The sequence below is a fragment of the Haliotis rufescens genome, unplaced genomic scaffold (assembly GCF_023055435.1).
Source record: "Haliotis rufescens isolate VD_foot unplaced genomic scaffold, xgHalRufe1.0.p SCAF_16, whole genome shotgun sequence".
Classification (NCBI taxonomy): domain Eukaryota; kingdom Metazoa; phylum Mollusca; class Gastropoda; order Lepetellida; family Haliotidae; genus Haliotis; species Haliotis rufescens.
Window position 1 is genome coordinate 4,240,052 of NW_025963846.1, and position 24,650 is coordinate 4,264,701.

Below are 24,650 nucleotides of genomic sequence, written 5' to 3' on the forward strand. Positions count from 1 at the left end.
CACTGTGCATAATCTGTATCTTTACCAGATCTGAAGAATTTCAGCAGTATACCAAGAGACACTATTTGATATAGTTTGACAAACTGCGAAAATCAACAGACAATACAGAGAAGCTAATGATCTTAGAGCACAGGTGGGTTTGACCTGCATGTAACCAACAATACTTGGACAGTGATGCATTTCATCCCTTCCCCAAATCCATGGTCTGCTGCTGCCGAGTCAAATCTCTGGCTTTTCACGAACAAAATGTACACAAACTGAAGACACTGAATAACATAAGCTCTATTTCTGGTGTTTTCACATTTATTAAGACTGCCCACAACTTGTTACAAATAAATGAGTAAAAAGATAGCACAAATAATGAATAGTCTCATGTAATGGTGGTCAAAGTGATGATTTCCATGGCATATGATCAGGTTTGATTCATGATTGATGTAATAAAATACTTTCTTGCTCTCCCTACAGCTTCTGGGGACAGGAAGACAGCCATTGGACAGTTCATTTCAGGTTGTTCACTAATAAATACTCCTTGCAATGTCCATTATGCCTGCTCTAGCACTACGCTCCAATAGCCACACCACACCGGCTACAAAGGGAGACAACTATCCTCAAGGTGACTCTTGCTTAGAGCTATCTGTGTATCGTCGCCTCAATTCCTTACTCTCCCTTCAGTCTTGGCTCTATCTTGATGCTACGTCTCTGATGTCCATAGTGGACACTTGCCTCCTTGTAGCTATGGTAACATGGTGCTATGGTAACCATAATTGCTGTTGAAACACTTATCCCTGATCTATGTCTGCCTGCCTGCCTGCCTGCCTTATGCTGCTGCTTAATGAGAACCTGCCTGGTACAATCAAATAATGCAAAATGTAAATATACGAACAACTCAAAATCATCAATATCCAATCATCATTATCATTACAAAGAAGCTTCAATATATACTAAATCTATCATAACCAACTGATGTTTACTTCTGAAAACCTCCTTGGCACTTTAAGAACTGATCTTTGTTACTGTGATGATGTAAATTTGGTGATGATGGGATGAGATACTTACATGGAGAGCCTGTGTGAGAGGATGGGGTTTATCTTCTGTTGTAGCCGCCACCACCTCCAAAGTTACCACCTCCATAGCCACCGCTGCCGCCGCCACCACCTCCACTACCGTAACCACCTGAAAAAGTATATGGTTATTACATTTATAATTCTGAATTGGTATAAAATGAATTTCTGTTACCAACCGTAAATCACATTTTCATTCACGTCAAGTGGTATGTCACCAGCAAAACAAATCAAAATACATTTAATGACATTTTCAATGATTTTTCAAGATGACCAATAAACCAGGACCTACCTCCATAAGGACCAGAGGATCTCTGATTGTAGCCACCACCACCACCACCTCTCATGGCACCACCTCCATAGCTCTCCCCGTAACCAGATCCGAAGTTGTTGCCGCCGCCGCCCTGGTTCCAGTTCCCACCCTGCTGACCAGCCCCATAGCCGCCACTTCCATATCCTCCATCATACCCGGCACCACCGCCTTGATTGCCATAGCCACCGCCATAGCCTCCTGCAGATAATAAATTCATTGGTTACTCATATTATTGATTTACTGATCGTAGCATTGATCTATTTGGATGAACACTACTGGTTTGCTGCCAACAACAAACCATGTCACACAGAACTACCTTTTTTAAAATCATAATATTTAACATGCTTCCGATTCAGAACAATATTCTCTGGTTTAACTAGAAGGATCTGGTATCTATTTGTTACGCTGTTAACAAAAACCACACTTATACCCACACACTATAAAAATAAGACTTGCTCAGGCGATTATGATTACCAACCTGGTGACCCTCTATAAGACCAGTTATAGTTAGGCCCACCACGACCCATGGGACCTGGTCCTGAAAAGTCATTAATTATACTAAATAAGTGACATACCCATGCGTAAGACCTTTACAGCTAAATGATTTTGCTCTACTAAACTATTCTTCACTGACAGGTGATGATCAACTGTCATCCAATATCTTATTACAAACGTTTGGTTTGGGCTTCCTACACACCTTAACAAGATTCATCAGCATTCGCCAACACCTGACGAGAAAAAAATAAAAACAAAAAAAACTGACCTTGGTTGTATCCTCCTTGGCCATAGCCACTCTCACCGCCTCCATAGCCGCCGCCGCCACCACCACCACCGCTGTACCCACCACGGCCTCCACCACGTCCGCCGCGCATACCGCCACCACGGTTTCCTTGTTCCTGCTGTTCCTTGCTGAGCGCCTTCTTCACCTCTACTTCCTTCTCCTTGATAGTGTGACGCTTTTTTACTGCAATAAAACAGACAATACCATGTAACGAACTATATGGTACTGAAGACCGCTTCACAGGTACAATTTCTGCTTATGCTTATATCCACTTATGTGATATGTGATATGTGCAACCAAAAATCATCCTACAGCGTGTTAAGTCTTCTGATAGTGTGAACAGTTGTTTAAATAGATTTTTATGGTAACAAAGGCATACTTACAAACACATTTATCAACACTGTCATGATCATCAAATGAGATGAAGGCAAAGCCCCTGAGCTTCTGTGTCTGTTTGTCCTTGATGATGTCAATAGAGTTGATTGGACCAAATTGTTCAAACACAGCTCTTAGATCATCCTCCTCCATATCATCCTTGATGCCACCAACAAACATCTTCTTTACAGATTGCTGAGATTCGCTGCGACCACCAGAGTCACGCTATATCAAATACAAATATCAAATAAAGATGGTTAAAGGAAGTGTTTAATATGTATCACAAGGAAAACTACATGATATATTTAGTGTTACCCAATTAACTACAAGACCGGACAAAGAGGACAAATAATAAATGTCAGAATGCGTCAAAACTGTTTACTTTGAATGAGTTGGGTTTAACACAACTTTAAAATGGGCTTTACAGTGACATCCATCAATGGGTTTCTCACCTCTCTGGGCATAGCTCTCTTGGACTCCACCTCACGTCCATCTATCTTGTGAGGACGCTCACCTTGGGCAAGGTCAACCATGGCAGCTTCTTTGTATGTGATGAAACCAAAACCTCTTGACCTGGAAAGATATCAATGCATACAAATTTAAAATGAATCACTTTTCTTCAGCAAAAGGTAACATTTCATAATCATACACGGACATTCATGTGTTTCCGCGTCACAAAACACTTATACACAATGGAAAATAGAAATGTCGACACGAAATTTCATATGCAGGACACCCAATGGTCAAGGAGTTGACATCTATGACCAAACTAAAACTTTACTCATTAACTTTAGTTTCAGTTTGCTTAATCCTTAATACACACACACCTCTTTGTTTCTGGGTCTCTCATAACGACACAGTCAACAATCTGACCCCACTGTTCAAAGTGAGTTTTGAGGCTTTCTTCTGTGGTCTCATAGCTCAAACCACCAATGAAGAGTTTCCGGAACTGTTCATGTTCAGGGTCCTTGGGTACCCAGCTTCCGCCTCCACGTCCACCTCCTCTGCGACCGCCACCACCGAATCCTCCGTACTGAAACAAAATCCTATATGTTAGTTAACTAGGCCATTGATGATACGTTACATGGCCTTAGAAAGACTAGTACAAAGCACTAAACGTTATTTCACTTGTTCTGTTTCAAAGGCAAACCTTTACATTTTCTTATCCGTTTCTGTTGCAAAACAGACGCATCAACAATTGAATTAGAATAACCCTGACTGGGCAGTCAATGGGGACATCCATCATTGGATTTGTACATGTCCCCAGCATAATTTAGTAGTCACGGGTGAATTAGGATATTAGGACATATGAAATAAGAAAAACAAATCATTCTTCGGACAATGAATCCGACGTTTTGTTTCCGTCTTAATTTGTTATGGGTGTGGCACTTGACCAAACTCTTAAAAATCGAATGGTGATATACATCACGCATTACCAAATACATATATGCGCGCTAAGTAGAACAATATATCTAAGCACGTGATTTCTCGGAAGAAAACCGCCTCCTGAAAGTAGGGCAGATAACACGTGGGCCATATGAAAATTCGATCCCATTCTGAAAAAACGTGAGCCATGCCAAGAAATATTTTATCAAAGTAAGATTAAATCATAGGAACAACAAAATCAAACACTGTTCAGCAACAATGATACCATAACAACAATTCCCTTGTGTTCATCAACTGAGAAAACATGTCCGAACACAGACGCGCACTACGACGCCATTGATTAATTCGATCAATCTAGAAACAGCTTCCCTTTGCACCAGTATTTACAATGCCCAAGTGTATGAGGTAACAAACATATATCAAAGTTAAACTTTCGGGAATATAAAACTTATTTTCATGCAATACATACCTCAGGCATATTCAGATGTACTTCTTGTGCTGATTCACAAACTAGAATGAACTGCAGACAAAGAGCCCAGCCTACTTATAATACCAGACATGCGCAGTCGGTGGTATGATGTCATTGATCGCTTCGGACCTTTCCGGCAGCCCCACAAAACTATTCGGATAGTCTCGTCTAGTTCCGGAAGGTTTATCGCCAGGGGTGCAAAGAGTTTTCCTCCCAGCATCAAATTACCGTGGGTTGCATAGATTTATTTCTTGATGCCTCTCATGTTACAAATTTGAAAATGCGTTGCTTTCCAACATTTTCCTCCTGTTCACTCATAAAAAGTAATAGATAATCGTAAATTATTTTAACAGCACAAAACTATTTTAGTAAAGGATAATTATCAGTAAATTTATGTACTTTTAGATTTTGTAATATTTTATTCATGTTTAATAAATATGCATGTAATGTGTTCTCAGTTTTGACACTGAAATACATCAATGAAAAGGTGTGTGCTAAGGGGAAATAACATAGCAATGTGTGGTTTCCATGTTGTGTTTTTAATTTTCTCATGGTTTAGACACATTCATATTAATGGTTATTTCTCCAGCGACTTCCTGACATAACATAAATGCTTTGTCTAAGGTATAGTTAGACTAAAATCTAGTCTCTGAAATGAACATATCGTACATAAAAAAAACAGTTGTTTAGTTATCTTAATAAAAATATAATAAAAAGGAGCCCAGTGACTCTCTTCATTTTGATACTGCAGTGATCTAGACTTGCCAAACATTATAGTCTTGCATGGGCTGTATTTGATATATATTTGTATCAGGGTCTGTAAGACAAACTAAGGTATAGTTTATATTAGGATATAGTTTTTTTCGAGAAGCCTACCCATTATATGTCAATTAACTATATATAAATGTTTGATTCAGTGAAAGTATGGTATACATGTTTGTTATTTTCAATGGTCTTCCTCTCTAAAAAATCACCTTATTCGCTAAGGTAACTAAACAAATTAAATATTATTCAATGTAATTCAGACGTTGTACAATGCATTCACCTTATGATATATGTCAGTGTAGCTTGTCAACAGTATGAAGGATACACATGTCAGAATGAGATGATTATAATGAATTACAATGAATAATTATATAATTTAATATTCTACAGCTGCAGTTTGCAAGAGGAAAACCCCCCAGATATATTGATACTATCGTTTGTTAAATTTCATCTGCCAATCTGCCATTGAAAGGGTTAATTCTTCTGGACATATACTTAGATGTATGGTGTTAATTACTTATGTAATAGGTATTATAAAAGCCGGTCTGTATATTGGACGGATGTGATTAGTGTCAAACCCAGGTGGCTTAGTGCACAATGGACTGCCTGGACATGTGGCCTTCAACGGTGTCTGTGATGCGCGCGCATGCCCTCGGACAATAGAGGTTAATTGTACAGCTTATCCGCTCCCTCGGGCGATATGACCTCAGGGGCTTTTCTATTGTTGAAAATATCGATGTTTCGCCGACAATGGTCATCGCGTCATCTGTATTGGCCAGTGACGAGATCAAACGATGCGGCGGATAGCACAAACGCGAGTGTGTACAAATTATATTTTATGACCTCTCAATGAAGTCCACGTTGGTCGACTTAGCCGGAGTTGCCTCCTACACAGATCCCCCGTGAGGGATAACGCCACAGACAACATTAGTATCGTGGTGGTCTTGCACTTTTACCCGACGTGAGGAACTCAGGAGAGCTGAGAGAACTCAGAATATCTTGTGTTTGCAACAATCATATTATCGCAATATATACGCCACTTGTAACACGTTATATGTGTTGTGATTTGACAAATACATTTTTAATAAAGACATTTTCTTATTTGCTAGAAAACTCCGTTTCCCTTTAACTGAACACAAGACGGAGCCTTTGTTGTCTCGTGTGAACTCCGTGGTCTCATTCAGTTACTGAACTGACCTTTCTCACACTCAAGGCTACATAACATAGCATATTGTGGTTAACAAGGAACATTAAATACAATGACGATCTATACTTATTATACAAAATCGTTGGTGAGTAAAAGCATTTCATATATTACTTAAATGTACGACTGTCTTTGTTGTTTACCCCAGATTGTTGTAATATTGATTGGTTGAGATATATCGCAAGAGTTAAGCTAACATTGACATGTGATAGTACACATAGTCGATAAATGTAACCATCTCTATCATTGCCTACACCAAGTGAACGTCTTATGCCCATCTCTCTAATAGTGAAATAGGTTCTATCAGTTTGTCGACGCTATTCAAAATAGTGCATCGGGGGTCCTATATATGTTTGAAATATATAGATTTCACGAAATATGTGAATCTGGATTTGCAAAGACTACTATTAAATATTACTACCGCTCCAGATGTCATCAGTTATAATTTATAAAGTCAGGGGTAAGTAATAAGGTAGAAATAAGTAAATACACAGTAGTCGCCTCTGAAGTTTAAAACCTTGTAAGAAAATATCAGATACACGAGAGTTTAAACGATACAGTTTGGACATCCGCAGGAGGCTGATATAAAAACATGAACGGATTTTAATATTTCTAAAATAAATCTTTGCTGTAACATTTTCATCAAGAATATAGTTCCTCTATCACACCATGGGTTGTGCTATTTCCGTAACCTGTAGCCCCCACAATAGAAGATGCCATTTTAAGTTCCAAGAAACAACTTCGTACAAATGTAGTTGGGTCCATGCACAGTTTATTTGCAACCTTTTGAGATGAAATTAAAACATATCTTTGGAGGGTTATTTGACAGCTTCATTTTGAAAAACTACGTGTTTATTCAACCTTTTTTTCAACTAATGAAAACTTGGATAATTTTAATGTTGAACTGTCTAGTATACAGAGAGAAAAATTAGAGACACATTTATTAAACTTAAGCTAGGGTTAAATGATTTGATGTGCAACAGGGGTCGCTTCTCCTCTATTCCTAAGGATATGCGTTTTTGTCCATTCTGCGAAAACCATATTGAAAACGAATTACACTTTTTGTTTATATGTCCAATTTACGACAACCTAAGATTGAAATATATGCCTGATATTACTAAGAACCACTATTCCATGAACAAAATACTATCTTTTAATGGTATCCCTAGTCAAAAACTAACTAAGATATTACAATACATCCATCAAAGTCTACGAGTGCGTAGTAAATTACTTAGTGAATCCGATATGTCCAGAAAAAAATAGTAGTTTTGAAACTTTCGCATCTAGATCAGGAGTATCTACATTTCATGTTTGTCTGTTTGTTTCTACTAGAAATGCATATACATTTAAATTGTCAAATTGTCATGACATGATGAGTATATTACTGATAGATTATTTTGTATTGAACGTCGTGCTATGCTATTCCATTCCTTTTGTATTTTATACTACTACTGCCACTTTGGTTATTACCACTGTTATTACAATACCTCATATTAGTTATCCAATAATTATATAATGCGCTGTACAGCTGTAAATGATATTGTGTATCTGTATGTGTATATGGGCCAATGGCCTTTCATACAATAAAGATTGATTGATTGATACTAGTTAGATTTGTTTCATACATTTGCAACTACCCGTGCCACCTTTTCGGAATGTTCTAAAATAGCGGCCCTTTGACACATGTGTAGTTACCCGTTTCAAGAGACCGCCGTTCCCAAAGCCTTCTTGCTGGCATTGTATTTATACATTTGAAACCTCGTGTTAAAGCGCTCGATTCAAAATTAAAATGAGAGGTATCTATTCATCTATTCCACAGTGGGCCAACATCAAATTTCAAAGCACAGGTTTTCTCCTAAATATACAACCACCTGAATTATTAAGTATATTTAAGTATTACATAAATGTGGTTTAATACTTCTAGCCAGCGATTATATTTTGAAACTTCAAGGCAGGTGTATATGCACGAAAGTTTTACTTGTACACTTGAAACAAGGTTGACCTTCGGTATATGATCGGTTATGTGGTGACTTTATGATGGGGCAGAGTGATATCGGGGCAACATTTGTACATAATTAGAACATGTGCTACTGCATTTCTACTTATTTAGGGTGAAGCCTATTGCGCATAGACTTCTGCGCATGCATGTTCACATTTGTTGCATGTTTTCATGAGGGTACCATGTGTATACTCATCTCGCGAAGACGGACGAGTGGGATTTTCTGCTTCACAATTCACAGCAGACAGCTATAGTGGTAGTGTAAATGTATGGCTGAATGTGCAAATCTGCACCATTTCATAACATGAACGTGTGGATCTTGTGTTTAAAACCCACTCCAGTTTTGCAATGGAATGTCTGTCCAGGACCAACTTGCACAAAGCGATCTTAGCGCTAAGATGCTCGTAACTCCCATACTTTAACATAGCCTGACGATAGTTGTAGCGCTAAGGTCGCTTTGTGCAACTGGGCCCTGATCGGTTACCCATGTGCGTGATGTAACTTCTGGTCACGCTAAATTCATGACAGCGAGTCTGACCCACCAGTTTGAAGTGTACTCGCTCCATGGTTTAAAACAACGCTGTTGCTTACGCTTCTGACAGCTACAACCAAAGCTGTTGGTAATCAGAGTCTTCATCATGAAACCAGTGACTGAAAGCCATCATCCTTGATTTCATCCCGGGTACGGCATACACGCGGGCCGAAGTTCACAATGCTATCATAACAAGTCAAGCATGGGTCAGACACGTATTAGCGACATTGCATAATCGTGGCATTGCCACTGTGTTGTCAAGGTAATACGCAGCAATCTCGGTCATGTAATTTGAGAAAGCTGCGACTTTCAAACAAATTTGCTACGACGCTAATTGACCCGAACCCATTATTTATCTGAAATCTTTCATTTGTTGTAAGATGTGAAAATGGAGGGACGAGTGAAGTCTCAGTCGTCATGGAAACAAATACAGTAAACTACGGTTATAACGAACTCAAAGGGGCCACTAATTGTAGTTCGTAATAACCGTAGTTCGTTATAAGCACATGTAAAACATAATTTCAACAGATGGCCGTGACTACAAAATAAGTTCGTTATTTCGGTCAGTCCGTTATAACCGTGTTCGTTATAAACGTAGTTTACTGTAACCAGGTCCAAAAACTTTCAAAAGATTCCCCTGGTTTGTAATATGCACGAGATAAAGGTGCTCTAAATCATCTGCCTACTTAGTTCCCCAATTCTCCAGAAGTGGCATCCAACCGAATACATATGCCTGCATTTGCGCAAAGGGAGATAATCATATACTATCGTCAGAAAATGAGCAATGCTATTTGACTTTGAGAGTGTTGGACCAAGCGCCCCGTCGACAGTTTTCAGACAGTATGACACCCATTTAAACGTTATACAAGTTTGGTGGTGAACTCGCAAGCCCATGATGCAGACAGATCAAGGATCATATTCAGGGAGAACCTGCAAACCGGATGCAGCCTTGCCTTGTGAACGACAGTTCAGCAGGTAGCCATTGTTGCCCATGGCATGCTTAATTGATCCCACTTAATTAATCAAAGCCACGTTAGGTCAGCAACCCTTTCCAGCTCCTTCCTGTCAGGAACGTCTGTATGGGATACAGGGGACTACTGCATACCAAGGATTCGCAAAGTATTCACTCAATGTCTTTTTGGCATCTTTGAAGACAAGCAACAAATTGCTGGACAATTTCTCATCCCTGATTAAAAAACCCTTCACTTCAACGTCCTCCTACACTGAACATGCTGAAGGACAGGTTTGCAAAGTGTGTGTGTGAATTTCAAAATAATAACATACCTTCAGACTGAAATGCCTCATACTCCCTCAAAGGAAAGTGAGCCAAATATTTACTCATAATTATTCATTAGTGGCAACTTCAAAACTGATAGTTGAACATTATGGTTAAATGCCCCATTGAACAGTATTAAAGTTATATCACAGCATTGTCAGCTTCATGTGTGTGGAAAGCCACAAGTCATGAAGTTCTCAGATGTTTACCACTTTGGTCAAACCAACAAGCATGCTGACAAAGGAACATCATTGGGGCTAACCAGGATTCGAACCCACGAACATAAGTTTCTGGCGTGCCCAAGGTATGCAACTCTTCCCAGTGAATTGGGGTGCCTCGGCCGACTGGACCATCCCTGTCCCAGATTCATAACTGAAGATGCACAGTGGTTGTGTTCATAAGTAAATCCATGCAGGAATATTCACATAAATCTTGTATGGAACACATGATTGGTTGGTTGGTTGGTTGGTTGGTTGGTTTGTTTGATGTTTAACGCCACACTCAGCAATATTCCAGCTATATGAAGGCGGTCTGTAAATAATCCAGTCTGGACCACACGATCCACGCAATTGGGATCGATGATATGCATCAACCAAGTCAGCGAGCCTGACCACCCGATCCCGTTAGTCGCCTTTCACAACAAGCATAGTCACCTTTTACGGCAAGCATGGGTTGCTGAAGACCTATTCTAACCCGGAATCTTCACAGATTGGAACACATGAAATGGTGGTGTTAAAACCACTGCTAATTCACCAATCTTATTTGTGCCATCGGTGAACCTTGAGATAATTTCCTACAACAGCTATAGACAGTGTCAATACTGAACCTCAGAACAAGTATAGTATCTTGCCAATAATTTATGAAATCATAAATATCCAGGTACAACTGAAGTTTCTCTGGCACTGCGAGGCCAATATAAATAGTGTGAAACTATATATTTCAGTCACACAAAACAAAAAGTGGAAAAGAGCCCAGGTAAATTGCTATGGGAGAACACTTTCAGAAAAAGAAATCGCACCTGCCTTTACCATATTTCGATCCTGAGGTCCAACTATTTAACTTTAATTTGTCTAATGAGCTAATTTGCACCTGTGAAACTACAGTGATCTGTCACGTTTGTTTCTTGTAAGACCATTAAAGTAGCTCACTGGCACTGGTTGTATTTACAAAGAGGTTTTGAGCATGCACAAGTTTGAGTGAGTGAGTATGGTTTTACGCCGCTTTTAGCAATATTCCAGCAATATCACGGCGGGGGACACCAGAAATGGGCTTCACACATTGTACCCATGTCGGGAATCGAACCCGGGTCTTCGGCGTGACGAGCGAACGCTTTAACCACTAGGCTACCCGACCGCCCCTGCACAAGTTTGAACAGCTGTTATTCTCTCTGTTGAAAATATTAACCTGACAAAAAACCTGCACCATCAAAAGTAAATGCCAAATATATTTTATTCACTGCAAGGAATGATTAATCTAAGAATACATTGAATGGCACTATAGCCTTCCTAATTCCATGTACAACAGGAGATATACTAAGCAGCGGGTATAGTTACAGAGTCTATAAAGTGCACTATGCAGGGGACAGGAGAAACATACCTTGTATGATAGACTGTATTGATTCACCATCGCATGTTGACACTTGTGCTAGGACGTTCACTAAACTACTCGCCGATATAAATCGACATTTTATCATGCTTCCACGTTGCGGAGATAAATAATCTTTTTCAAGATTTTTAAAAATGAATTACATCTTAAAGGAGAAAGTTTTTTCAGTTTACTGGGTCTCCAGTCTTTATTTTCATTCGCACTTACAGCTTCTGAATTCATATTGCCTCATGGCTCGATACAGGGCTAAAAATTATCAAGAGCCCTCTTCCATCAGCTGGTTAGATGTAACATTCTTAGAATGTCCGATTATGTCTTCACCACCTGGTTTGCCAGGATAATTTATAACCCTGTATTGTATCACAACTGCACTAGCAAGATATGCATCATATTGCGACAGCGGATATCGTTACAGCCCTTATTTAGGAATGTGCTGAAATATCGCGGACAATCAAATCCCTCACTTTGAGTGGCAACAGTTTGGGCCAATTCATCATTGGCTCTTCATGGTTAAAATAACAGAAAACTTACAGATTTTTTGGATGATATTTAATTCCGCGGAAAAATGATGGAACAAAAATCATGATTTATAACTAAAAATGTGAGAGCTTGGTAAAAAGCTGATGAATGACAATGTGGTAGTTACAGTGTGATCGGATGGTTAGAGCAGCAATGATGCGAAGGTCCAACTGCCCAGGTTCACAAAGGCTGCTGGGAGATTTGCCCACTGCAGTTCCGCTGTTCCACACCGCATTGCGGACGACAGCCAGCTGTTGGTCCCCGTGACAGGTGCTTTCCTAGGTATCTGATAACTTGTCTGGAGGAGTGTTCAAAGTTTGTTTGTCTCAATAGAGGTAGTTGAAACACACCACCAGACTATAAACATAGTAGTTTGCCCGTTTGCCTGCCCTTATGAATGAACCCGTCTGAAAAACAAGAGGAACTGTGTAAAACTTGTTGAAATTAGGACAATAAATTGCGTATTGTTTAGCACCTTCTTGCGTTAGGCCTCCATAAACATGGTGTAGCACACCTTGGAGCCTACATAGCACCCACATTGGAATTTGAATTTTGTTCATAACAATTCAAGAAAATAGTGAGTGAGTTGGGTTTAAAGCTGCTTTTAACAGTATTCCAGTTATATAGCGGCGTGTAAGCTTAATGTGGGAGGAAAGCCCGAAGTGATGCAGGTCTCAGACATTTACCACTTTGGTGAAACCCACGAGCACGGGTATGGTGCTGACAAACCTAGAAACATAATCGGGGCGAACCGGGATTCGAACCCACAATCATAGGTTTCTGGCGTGCCCAAGGGACGCAACTCTGCACAGCGAATCAGGGCGCCTTAGACGACTGAGCCACCCGTGCCCCCTCAAGAAAATAGTTTTTTTGAGCAAGAATTTTGCATCTTTGCATAATTTCTTATACATGTCAATTCATAACATGAGTGTCATCTGAAACTTTCCTCCATAAACATCAGTATCTTATATTATTAAGGACTACCTTTCAGTACTAAAACATCTGAACATTTCTTTGGCAAATAAGCTCAGCTAATACTTGTATAATGAACTAGAAATACTGAATACAATACAAAAACAAATGTATCGGCTTCCACACTTGAAGAATTTGTCCTGAGCTCTGAAATACAGTGACATCCCTGGTGTTGCAGTAGACAGTGCATCACATGGCCTGTTACCTTCATGGTCTAAGTTACCTTTACATGGTCTGTTATCTTCTTGCGGTCTTACAATATACTTGGGACGTTACCTTCACATGCTGTAAGTTACCTTCATGTGGTCTACCCCAAAATACTTGGGCCCCGTTACCTTCACATGGTCTAAGTTACCGTCACATGGTCTAAGTTACCTTTGAGTGGTCTAACACAAAACTTTGGGCGTTACCTTCACATGGTCTTACATAAAATACTCGGGGCTGTTACCTTCACATGGTCAAAGTTACCTTTGTGTGGTCTAACACACTACACTTTGGGCGTTACCTTCACATGGTCTAACATAATATACACGGGGCTGTTACCTTCAGCAAACTGAGATACACACCAGAGGATGGACATCCCATGATCTAGTACTTGTTTCCTCCATATCCTCCCCGTCCACCGCTGCCGTATCCACCGCTGTTGTAGCCGCCTGCAACACGGCACCAGATATATATGTACAGGTGAGTTGGACGTGTCACTGTCATTGATTCAGCCATATTTCATTTACAAACCATGTCTATCATTTCTTTATCACTTTGTACCCAAAACTCACTAAAGTACTCATGGAAATGAAAAAACCTGTTTTTTCGATCCAGATTTTAAATAAATGCAGTTAATATACAAAATGTATAAATATTCAAGGGTATCAAGGGTTTTTATGTCTTTTTACATGTAAAAGTGTGTAAAAATGTGAACAAAACAGACTATTGTGAAACTGAGCATAACCAGGTGTTAGTAGGTGAATGTCCATAACCTATGACACCTTGACGACAGGTGAAAACAGGTGCTTGAAACCCATGTGCATGTGATTTGTCAGTGGTTAGTGATTTGTGAGTGGCATAGTGAATCATCCTCAAAATATTAGAACGTAAAAGTAACATATTCCCTTCTCAAACAACAACTTACATGTCATTATTATTATGTACATAAACATAGCTGTTATTTTTATTGTTGTTTTGATAACTTTTTTCCAAGGCTAATTTGCATAATGCTGATAGGACTTAGTTTTATTTTTGAATGTTGAAAGTGCCTACAAATTACCTCCTGTAAAGTACATTTTGTATTGAGCACTGAGATAAAATTAGCACATCCAGACTAGTAATTTTCCAGTTGTTTTGTTATTTCGTATTTACATCTACATAATGCTTTGTGTCGATTATTAAATCCAGCAAAACAGGTTTTTTTCATTTCCATGAGTACTTTAGTGAGACGTACTAAAAGTCATCCTCACCTTCATATGATCCTGAAGATCTGTGTGAGTAGTTACCTCCTTTCATGGCACCACCGCCTCCACCGTAGTTGTCCCCGTAGCCAGAGCCGTAGCCCCCGCTGCCTCCCCAGCCACCTTGGTTGCCGTAGCCCCCGCCATACCCGTCATAACCACCGCCATGGCCCCCCCAGTTGCCACCGCCACCACCCCCACCATACCCTTGATTGTAACCGCCATAGCCTGAAAACAAAGAGATAATAGGTTTCTTGTTTTGTTTGTTGTGTAACACCGCACTCAGCAATATTCCAGTCATGACGGCGGTATGTTGGTTGGTTGGTTTGTTGTTTAACGTCGCACTCAGCAATATTGCAGCTTTATGACCACGGTCTGTAAATAATCGAGTCTGGACCAGACAATCCAGTGATTGATATCATGAGCATCGATCTATGCAATTGAGATACAATGACATGCATCAACCAAGTCAGCGAGCCTGACCACCCAATCCCGTTAGTTGCCTTTAACAACAAGCATAGTCGCCTTCTACGACAAGCATAGTCGCCTTCTACGACAAGCATAGTCGCCTTCTACGACAAGCATAGTCACCTTCTACGGCAAGCCTGGGTTGCTGAAGACCTATTCTACCCCGTAATCTTCAGGGGTCTAATAAATTTGATATGAGGATCATGGTGTAGTGTACCGAATATATAATAAATATTTGAGAGCAGAAAGAATCAATAATCAAGTGGACAGTGGTCATGATGGATGAAATAACTGCTCACAATAAGTATATTTGTGCGCCCCTTGGGACACAGCATATTTTTTTTTCTGCTCCCATTCTCTACATTTGTGCATAGTCATCTCCCCGAGGCAGGAGAGTTAACTGACTTTAAAAGTCCAGTTTCCACCCTTGCCGAACTAGGCCCAAATTACTGGGCTCGATCGTAGGCTACCAGTGGCTATTACCAGTTATGTCCCTTCTAGGCCTCCCCTATGGACCAGTCAGATTCCACTTCTCGTATCGCTTGCGTTTGCTTCACACAAAAAGGTGGCGCCGAGTCAGGACGATCTGATTGATAATCAAGATCTATATTGTGATAAAGCGGGTCTTACTTCGCGAAAGGCATCAAATCAAGTGAGCACCTTGATTAAAAACATGAAAAGATTTGGAAAATATCTGCTGACAAGCTGGCGGTGCTCTTGATTTGAAAATCCTGCAATCGCCCGAAATCTGCACGACAGTTTACGTAGCGGATTTCGATTTCGGTACGCAATTTTGATTGGACTATGCATAGACTTGTAAGTCCAGCCAAAATGTAACTCCATAATACCAGCCTAGTTCGGCAAGGGTGGAAACTGGACTTTTAATGTCAGTTAACTCTTGCCTCGGGAAGATGGTGCATTGTGGACACGTAAAACCCTGCATCTAGTCTGACATGTAAGTCTGTTACCATGGTTATTTAGAATAGCTTGCTTGTTGAGAAATGAAGTTACATGACTGGAGGGTTTTACCAGATGCATGATATTGTGAAAAAAACCCACCATATTTGAATCGTATTTATCAAAATTGTAGATTGTAATTTACATAGAACTGACGCTTAAATTCTGGCAAGAGCAACTTGTTTTCTGGATCTGAATGGTTCTTGAAATCTACATCCATAACAGACATTAGGTTCCTATATATTTCATCCATCATGACCACTGTCCACATGATTGGTTCTTTCCACGCTCTAAAGTAATTATTATATATTCAGTACACTACACCATTTCATTACTTCATGGTTCTTCTTGAAATCTACATCCATAACAGACCTGAGGTTCCTGAGCTTGTGATCGATATAGCATAAAATTTAATTGGAAATCAAGTGCAGGTGCCACATTTATTACTGAGAATACCACAGATTTGGGTCAATCACTAAGACTGGATCATACCTTTGTGAGCTATTTGTTCTTGTGAAGTGGTTATAAAATTGGGGAGATTCCTATGCGAGGTGGGGTGCTGCCTTCAGTAGTATCCTGCTATTCTTCAGTGGATCTTAGTTTTTTTAAACTTAACATTTGGGCTATGACCTCTTAATATTTTTTATCTTTTTAACACTGGTAACAGTAATATTTATTTACATTCAAAGGCTGAAGATTACGAAGTATAGAGTTGCGGAACGTTTGTTAATTTGTTATCCATACTCATGATTCCTCTGCTTGCGTTGGGTCTGAACATCACTCCTCAGTATCCTGAGAATGAAGTTTATTACTGGCAACAGTGGTTCTATTTTTCTTCAGTTCAAAGCCTTATTTGTAAGGCGAGTTCTTGAATGATTGTTTCCAAAGCATTGTTAACCTTGCAATTAACACCACCAAAAAGTGAGAAGGTTTGTAATAGCAGGATTCATAAATCAGATAAGGCCTTCCCATAATGCAACACATCTTTCACAGATGAAGATTGGCATGTAGCATGGTCTGAATATGTAGCATGAATAATGTTTTATGCCAGTCAGCAATATTTCCGACATAAACTGCCTTATTCATGTTTCATGGTTTTTTTAATGGGCCATGCGAACAAGCGGTTGATAGGAAGATGACACCGAAAACTGCCAAATCATTCCCCATTTTAGTGTGTGCTCAATGAACTCAGCATATTCCCGCCATACGACAGTGGCCAGGAAATAATCGGAACCAAGCAATCCTGTCAGTTATACGGTGCGCAACAATCCGTACCATTAACCAAATCTGTCCACCCGTTTCATTACGTCACCTTCCACGACCAGTATAGGTTGCTGGGGATCTATAGTAACCCGGAATCCCAACGAGCAAACAGTACATGGAGTTCCGCCTTACCTCCTGGTCCATATCCATCACTGTAACCGTCACCATATCCTCCTCCTCCGTACCCACCATATCCTAGAGGAAAAAGGTTATCATGAAGACATAGCTGTTGTCTTTATCAAATTACAATTTGTACTTGGCTACGATCTACTGGTTGGGACTCCAAGTCTGACAATATGAATCATCTACAGTACAATATAGACATCTGATTCCGGGATTTAGTTGATAAATTTTATGCTTTGTTTCTCATACTTCTTTCGATAATCCAAGCTGAGTGTCTTGATTGGCCAGATGCAAAACTATAGACTTCATACCAGTTTATAAATAAGATGTGACTGTAGACAGTCCATGGCCGGATAATTACCCTCTCATTACGGTGTCTATGGGAATTTATTCCTTGTCATCCCCCCTCCCCCATAAATTTTCATATTATTTGCAGGAATTAAGGGAAAAAATGTATTTCAGTTGAAAATACGCAACAAATACGAAAAATTTAGGACAGTTGGAAGCTATGTGTACAGATCAAAATTTGCTATCTTTAACAAAAACAATTACGCTGCTTACCTCCCCTTCCACCACCACGTCCGCCTCCTCTCATGCCACGACCCCCCCTTCCCATACCCATCTGCTGGTCTTTGTTTTGAGCCTTCTTTACTTCCACGTCCTTGCCATTTAATGAGTGTCTCTTCCGTACTGAAAACAGTCAAAGGAAATCATGGCTGGGAATAGCAGTGAATGAACGTCTAACATGGATGATGAAAGTGTAAATAATGAAGCCTGGACGGGCACACAAGTAACCATGTCACACTGTATAACAGACAGCATTCCATTAAGTATGAAGAGTTCAATCACATATATACAGGTCAGAAAGTTGGGAGTTACAGCTCAGTTCTTGTGGAACATGCGGCTTGACTGGGATACCAAGATACAGCCTTACTTACTGCCTTAGAATCTTACAAGCCTTCTCAGGAACAAAATGTTCAATATTTTCTGGTAACCCAACATCCATATAGTAAAACAGCAGGGATTTACCTAAGACTCCAAACTAAGTGCACTTGGCAGGCACACTGGTTTTTTTTTTGCATGTTCAAAATTGGGTTCCTATTTTAGGCTCAAGAAAATAATAGTCTTGGATCTTAGGCGCATCAAAGTCTGCTGCATGTTTTGTTTTTATTTCCATTTAAAAAATAAATAAAACAATCCTAATACTTGAAAACAATGCAATCCCAAATAGCAGGCAGTATATGCATCATATATCTAAATTTTGTTTCAAATGTCTTCTATTTCATATGACTTTGACCAGGAATTTATTCAAGGCATATGTTTATCAAACACTTTATAGTGAAAATATATAGGAAGTCTAAAGACAAGTTAGACCCTGTCAGCTATATTCGTGATAGAAAACGTATGATGTCCAAAAACCCATGCTGCTGAAAGCTCTGATCGAAAACAGGACAATTCGCGACGGTTGTCCAGTTTTCGATCATATTTTTCGGAGTTTTTATTTTTTTAAATCTTTGATTATATTTTTATGGGAAGATGATTTTTTCCAAGGACTACTGTTTTAAAAAACGCGATTTTCCGCGTTTCCGCGGAGATTTCACATCCCTGGCTATTAGCCCTCATATGAGAAGCACGACTTTCAGATAGAAACGTAGAACTTACGAACTGCTTTATCCACACAATCGTAATCGTCAAACTCCACGAATGCAAATCCTTTTAGTTTTCCCGTTGTCTTGTCTGTGATAAGGTTTACATTTTCAATTTTCCCGAACTCCTTGAAGACCTCTCGTACTTGTTCCTCCGTTGTGTCATCCTTGACACCACCGATGAACATCTTGTTGACAGACATCTGGCTGTCAGGGTTTCCACTCTCCTGGTGAACAAAACATTGCACTCCATCAATGAAGGGGAATAAATGAATATTTATAAGGGTTGTCATTTAACACTGCACTCAGCAATATTCCAGCTTTATGACAGTGGATTGTAAATAAGTCTGGTCTCGACAATCCAGTCACTGACAGTTTCAGCAATGATCTCTGCCATCAGCGTATGACAAGCTTAGCATACATCACCCGATCCGTTGAGGCCAATTCTAACAGGCATACCTGAGGCTTGTGTATTTATTATGAATATCAATTTTTGGAAGACGACTACAGACAATTGAAGCTAAGTCTTTGATTTGACGAGACAACACTATCCTAAATTCATGCAAAATATTTTCTCCCATTGTTGATCGTTTTCTTAAAATTAAACTTTACCATGATACAATTGTTGGGCACTGGATAGCAAAATTCACAGCTTTTTCATAAAATCTATTTTCAAGGCATCTTTAATGCAGAATCTATTTCTAAAGCCTTTTCAAAACAGACCTGTACCAAGTCAGAAGCATTGCAGCTATTACAATACTGAAAATGCATCAAAGTTAGCTTCATAACTTGCAGTTTTGTAACAATCCAATTCATGTTTCGAATCGCGAGACAAATAAGTGATTTCAACCAAGAAGCAACGGAAGACAGGATGTTTACTTTGAAAATGTATTGTAGGTGAGGCGAAATGGGTTTAACGTCGCGTCTAAGATAATTGCCCTTATAAAGCGACATGCATGCACGTGTGTGTAGCTGCTTGTACTTGTCCGGACTTATGAATACCCCATTCAGACACAATATACCGACTTCGAGCCAACCAGTCCTCATTTTAGCCCCTTAATGCCGAGCGCCAGACAGGGTAACAAAAAGTACCATCTTTTAACGTCTTTTGGTATGACGCCGCTGGGGATCGGCCCCTGACCTTCCGCTCTCCTGACAGACACTCTACCACTAGACCATGGAGGCGGTTGAAAATGTATTGTAATAGGCCTCCAGTTATCAAGAATTAGTTTCAAGCATTGGTTGATCAGCCATATTTTTTTTAAAAGCCTGAAGGTCCATGAATTGTAGGTCAGCGTCAACATATTTCATCAACGTGTCATCCCTGGCCTGCTCCCAGCCACTAAATCACCCAAATGATCAACAATTGATTCACATATTTTTACCAGATGGAATCTGTGCCAAAAGCTTTTGAGTCTATGAAACTGAATTTGGCTTTTAGCATCATCTTCAGTAGGTCTCAGTGTTATTATATGAACTCATCAGCAAGACATCTGATATATCTAAATGAGCCGATACACAATCTAAATCTGAAGAACTTAAAACTGGGACAATAGTATTATTATTAATATGTTGTTGTTTTCTTGTTTGAAACAGACCTCTCTGGGCATTGCCCTCTTAGATTCCACCTCACGGCCATCAATCTTATGTGGCCTGTTGCCCTGAGCCTCGTCAACCATGCCAGCCTCCTTGTATGTGATAAATCCAAACCCTCGGGATCTACAATCAAGTTGATAGTCAGTAACAGTAAACAATTCATGTAAGTTGTTAATATGTAAATGCTTTACAATTAACAAAAAAAACTGACTTTGGTGAGAAACACATGACTTTGAAAACACAATCTAGCAGTTACTTGAAAGATTTCTTTCATGGAATGTAAAAACTTGCTGAATTCAGATGAATTTCAGTTTTATGGGATTTAATAGCATAATCCTAAGCTATATACATGGTATATTTATACACCCATGTTTTAGAAAAATTAACCATAATGGGTGTATAATAATTGTTTCGTTACAAGATGAAGTTTTCTTTATTTTTTGCTGAAATGGACACTTTTTTAAAAGAATTAATTACCAATAGACAAATACAAAATCGTGTCGGGTGAATGCAATAAAAGTCCCAAGTATGCCAACTCTGCATGACTGTTGTGAAAACGTCCCTACCGTTTTGTCGTGGGATCCTTCATGATGATACAGTCGACAACCTGACCCCATTGTTCAAAGTGTTTCTTCAGAGTTTCATCTGTAGTTTCATAGCTAAGACCACCAATGAACAGCTTCCTATACGTTTCATGTTCTGGATCTTTGGGTCCATAGCTCGGTGGTTTCCTGGGCTGGTACTAAAGCAATAAATAGGAAAATAAGTCAGGGGTGCACTCAAGAAAGACCATGCATGCTACATGGCTTGTATACCAATATTTGGTCGCAAGATTATTTTTAGGCTTTTCCAGATTCAGCACCAGGAAGGGTAACAACAAGTACCATCTCTTAACCTCTATTGGTATGAAATAGCCGAGGATTGAACCCTCAACCTTCCACCTCCGGGCAGACACTACCATTAGACCACAAAGGAAGCCTGTCACAGTGTCAGATTAAGGGATGCAGCTGGACCTCTACTAGCACGAATACTGACTACATAACCTGAAGAAGCCTTTATGACACCTAACAGACAAACCAATTCAGGCAGTTACCAATTTGCATGCTTCAACTGCACTAATAGTGCTGTGGATTCATCCCTAAAGTCTATCCCTATGGTCTAAACGTAGGTGGACTATTGCTGAATGGGAGCAGGCATGCACCTTGGTACTAGCCTGAGTCAGTTTGTATATTATTGTTCAGGTAGTCTGAGGGCTAGTCCAGTTTCAGGCTTTTAAGCATGTTCACTAGGGTAAGGTGGCCAGTTTAGTTATTTCACAAAAAACACTAGTCCAAAATGAGCTTTTAATTAGTTTGATATGACCTATAGTGTCTACCCCTGTATTTTTCTTAAAAGCAACTAAATACCTCCTGTAAAGAGCAGTGTGACTATGACGATGGACACAAATATGCAAAAGCTGGTTCATTACTCATTCAAGTGTGGTCATTAACCAAGGGCATCTCAAATGCCTTGGGATTATTGATTATTCAAATTACCTGGACATCACTGGCGACATGTCCAGCTGTTATGTATTTCAGATGTGACTGGTAGTACTTTATTTACAATTTGATGTGGAGATACAACTGATATGCAATGCATTGAAATAAGTAACCCATATTGTCACTTTATGGTCAGTATCCAAATTCTACATGCTGACCTAGATACAATATTTACAGTCATAAACATGTATACACTATTTGATAAATAACCATCGTGTTGTTTACAGATCTACATTTGCTACTGAGGTGTGGTGCTTATCAAACCTCTAATTTTAATGGTATAAATATATGTCTGGATTGATAAGAATGCAATGAAACATGCTAGGCCCACACAAATACCACAGTTCTCAGTACTTAACATTAGGGGAGTTACATGGGCCCAAGAGTACATACAAATCCCCATGCAAACTGGTCGAGGAATCATGTTCATCCAACGACCTCAACATAGAGGAAGAAAGCACATTAATCTGGCGACTGTTGTTCAACCCGTATCGACCTTTACATGAACCTATTGGAAGGGTCATTTTCAAACTGAGCGCCATACAGGTTCACACCTAGATTTTTCGATAAATCCCCATTGCAGAACCCATGTTAAGTTTTGATGAGTATTCAGTTAACATTATAAACTAGATAAATCGACAGAAAACGCATTCTGGAGACGAATTATTCCCACACTGTAGCTGCTGTGGATTTTGAAAACCACGCTAGTTATTCGCAAGAAAATGGCGGCTAAGAACACGTGCAAATACCCACACAAAGCTTGAAATAATTGATTGTCGAATACAGATAGATTCAGGATTAAGAGGGGTATTTCGACTGTAACAAACGTAAGTAATGTTTATGTCTACACTTACAGGATCATAACCATACGGCATTTTGATGGTTTTTCGGCAGGCAAACAGGCAGTAGTAATTTGATCTCGCGGATGATGCCGGTGTTCAAACCGGAAAGGTTATTACAAAAGTTGGATTTGTTGTGCTCGGATAAATGCTACCACATAACACTCTCCCGTGCTTACATGGGAAATAAACATCAAACTATATTACTGAAGCAAAGGATTGTACAGGGACATGGGACCTAGGATATTTATTTACTTTGATGTAACACAAACAGACAGGTTAATCGTGATTCCATAATTCACATGTGGACTTTTAGGTGTACCCTTATTAATAATCGTGTAAGATCGGCTATTTCCGCCGAAATAGTTCACAAAAAGAGTTGGCATTCGGCATTCCAAGAAGATTTTGCATTAATTAGTAGCAGAAAATAATAAAATTAATAGACGACAATATAATAAATGATTATAATATGATTTGTTTTTCGGTTTCTAAATTGTGTGTTAAAATTATAACATAGGAATGTAAATATTTCTATTTAATTCATATTAAGCTTGACGAAAAAATACCGCACCTGTGAGTGAGGTAATAATTAAAAATATAGTATATTCATTAATATTTTGCGAACTACGCATGTAAATACGGAATACATAAAAAACTATCATGATTTAATTTACATGAGTTACACAATAACGGACTCGTGAAGATCCGGGTTAGAATAGGTCTTTGCTTGTCGTAAGAGGCGACTAACGGGATCGGGTGGTCAGGCTCGCTGACTTGGTTGACAAATATTTGTACAACTTGATTCAAATGAAACTGTTTTCTATAAAAAAAATCAAAAAATCTAGGGGGGCAACGGCCCTTACCCCCCCCCCCCCCCCCCCCCCCCCCCCCGGCTGGCTACGGCACTGATCAAACAAACAAAACTTGCATCTAATTCACCAGGATTATGTACAATGCACGTGCTCCACGAGTCATAGCTAGATTTCCCCGTGAAGATCCGACCGGATAAATTGGTCGTCAGCAACACAGGCTTGTCAAGAGAGTCGACTAACGGGATTGGGTAGGCAGGGACACACACATGTGAACGCGACGTTAAACCCCCATTTCACACCATCTCATTTGTGATAAGGCATTTTTTTCATACTGATCGTATAGATAATGCTATATGCAGGGCGTCGACATAAGGTACAGCAAACACCAAGCAAAGTACTCCAAGCAGATTACCCCATTTAACAGGATCATAATATTTCTTTTACTCTTTGGTTTGTTTTACACCGCACTCAGCAATATGCCAGCTATATGACGGCGGTCTGTAAATAATCGAGTCTGGGCCAATCAATCCAGTGACTGACATCATGAGCATCGATCCACGCGATCGGGATACGATGACATGCATCAACCAAGTCAGCGAGCCTGACCACCCGATCCCGTTAGTCGCCTCTTACGACAAGCATTGTCGCCTTTTACGGCAAGCATGGGTTGCTGAAGACCTATTCTACCCCGGAATCTTCACGGGTC

General features: G+C 39.6%; 1 protein-coding gene and 1 long non-coding RNA gene across 2 annotated transcripts; both read right to left on the minus strand.

Annotated features, from left to right (window-relative positions):
• Positions 1-285: 285 nt before the first annotated feature.
• On the minus strand, positions 286-23,256 carry LOC124144299 (heterogeneous nuclear ribonucleoprotein A3 homolog 2-like). The gene is made up of 17 exons (XM_048396720.1): positions 23,148-23,256; positions 21,322-21,497; positions 20,758-20,878; positions 19,176-19,386; positions 18,075-18,203; positions 17,523-17,585; positions 14,712-14,930; positions 13,853-13,910; positions 6,348-6,364; positions 4,386-4,459; positions 3,358-3,563; positions 2,983-3,103; positions 2,539-2,755; positions 2,138-2,338; positions 1,354-1,572; positions 1,057-1,173; positions 286-844 (listed from the first exon to the last, which is right to left on the minus strand). Exons 1-16 carry the CDS (start codon positions 23,166-23,168, stop codon positions 1,085-1,087), a joined length of 2,142 nt encoding a protein of 713 aa, XP_048252677.1. The 5' UTR covers positions 23,169-23,256; the 3' UTR covers positions 286-844; positions 1,057-1,084.
• LOC125380983 lies at positions 12,610-13,794 on the minus strand. Its single transcript, XR_007221563.1, has 2 exons — positions 13,706-13,794; positions 12,610-13,632 (listed from the first exon to the last, which is right to left on the minus strand). It is a non-coding gene; the product is annotated as an uncharacterized LOC125380983 (long non-coding RNA).
• Positions 23,257-24,650: the final 1,394 nt, after the last annotated feature.

What these genes read in the sequence shown, in the direction of transcription:
- LOC124144299 (XM_048396720.1), bottom strand. Translation starts at nt 23,168, where the DNA reads ATGCCGTATGGTTATGATCCT. An exon ending in AAGGATCCCACGACAAAACG is followed by an intron (nt 20,879 to 21,321) that starts GTAGGGACGTTT and finishes ACTTGATTGTAG; the next exon opens with ATCCCGAGGGTTTGGATTTA. An exon ending in TGATGGATATGGACCAGGAG is followed by an intron (nt 14,931 to 17,522) that starts GTAAGGCGGAAC and finishes CTTTGTTTTCAG; the next exon opens with GCTATGGCGGTTACAATCAA.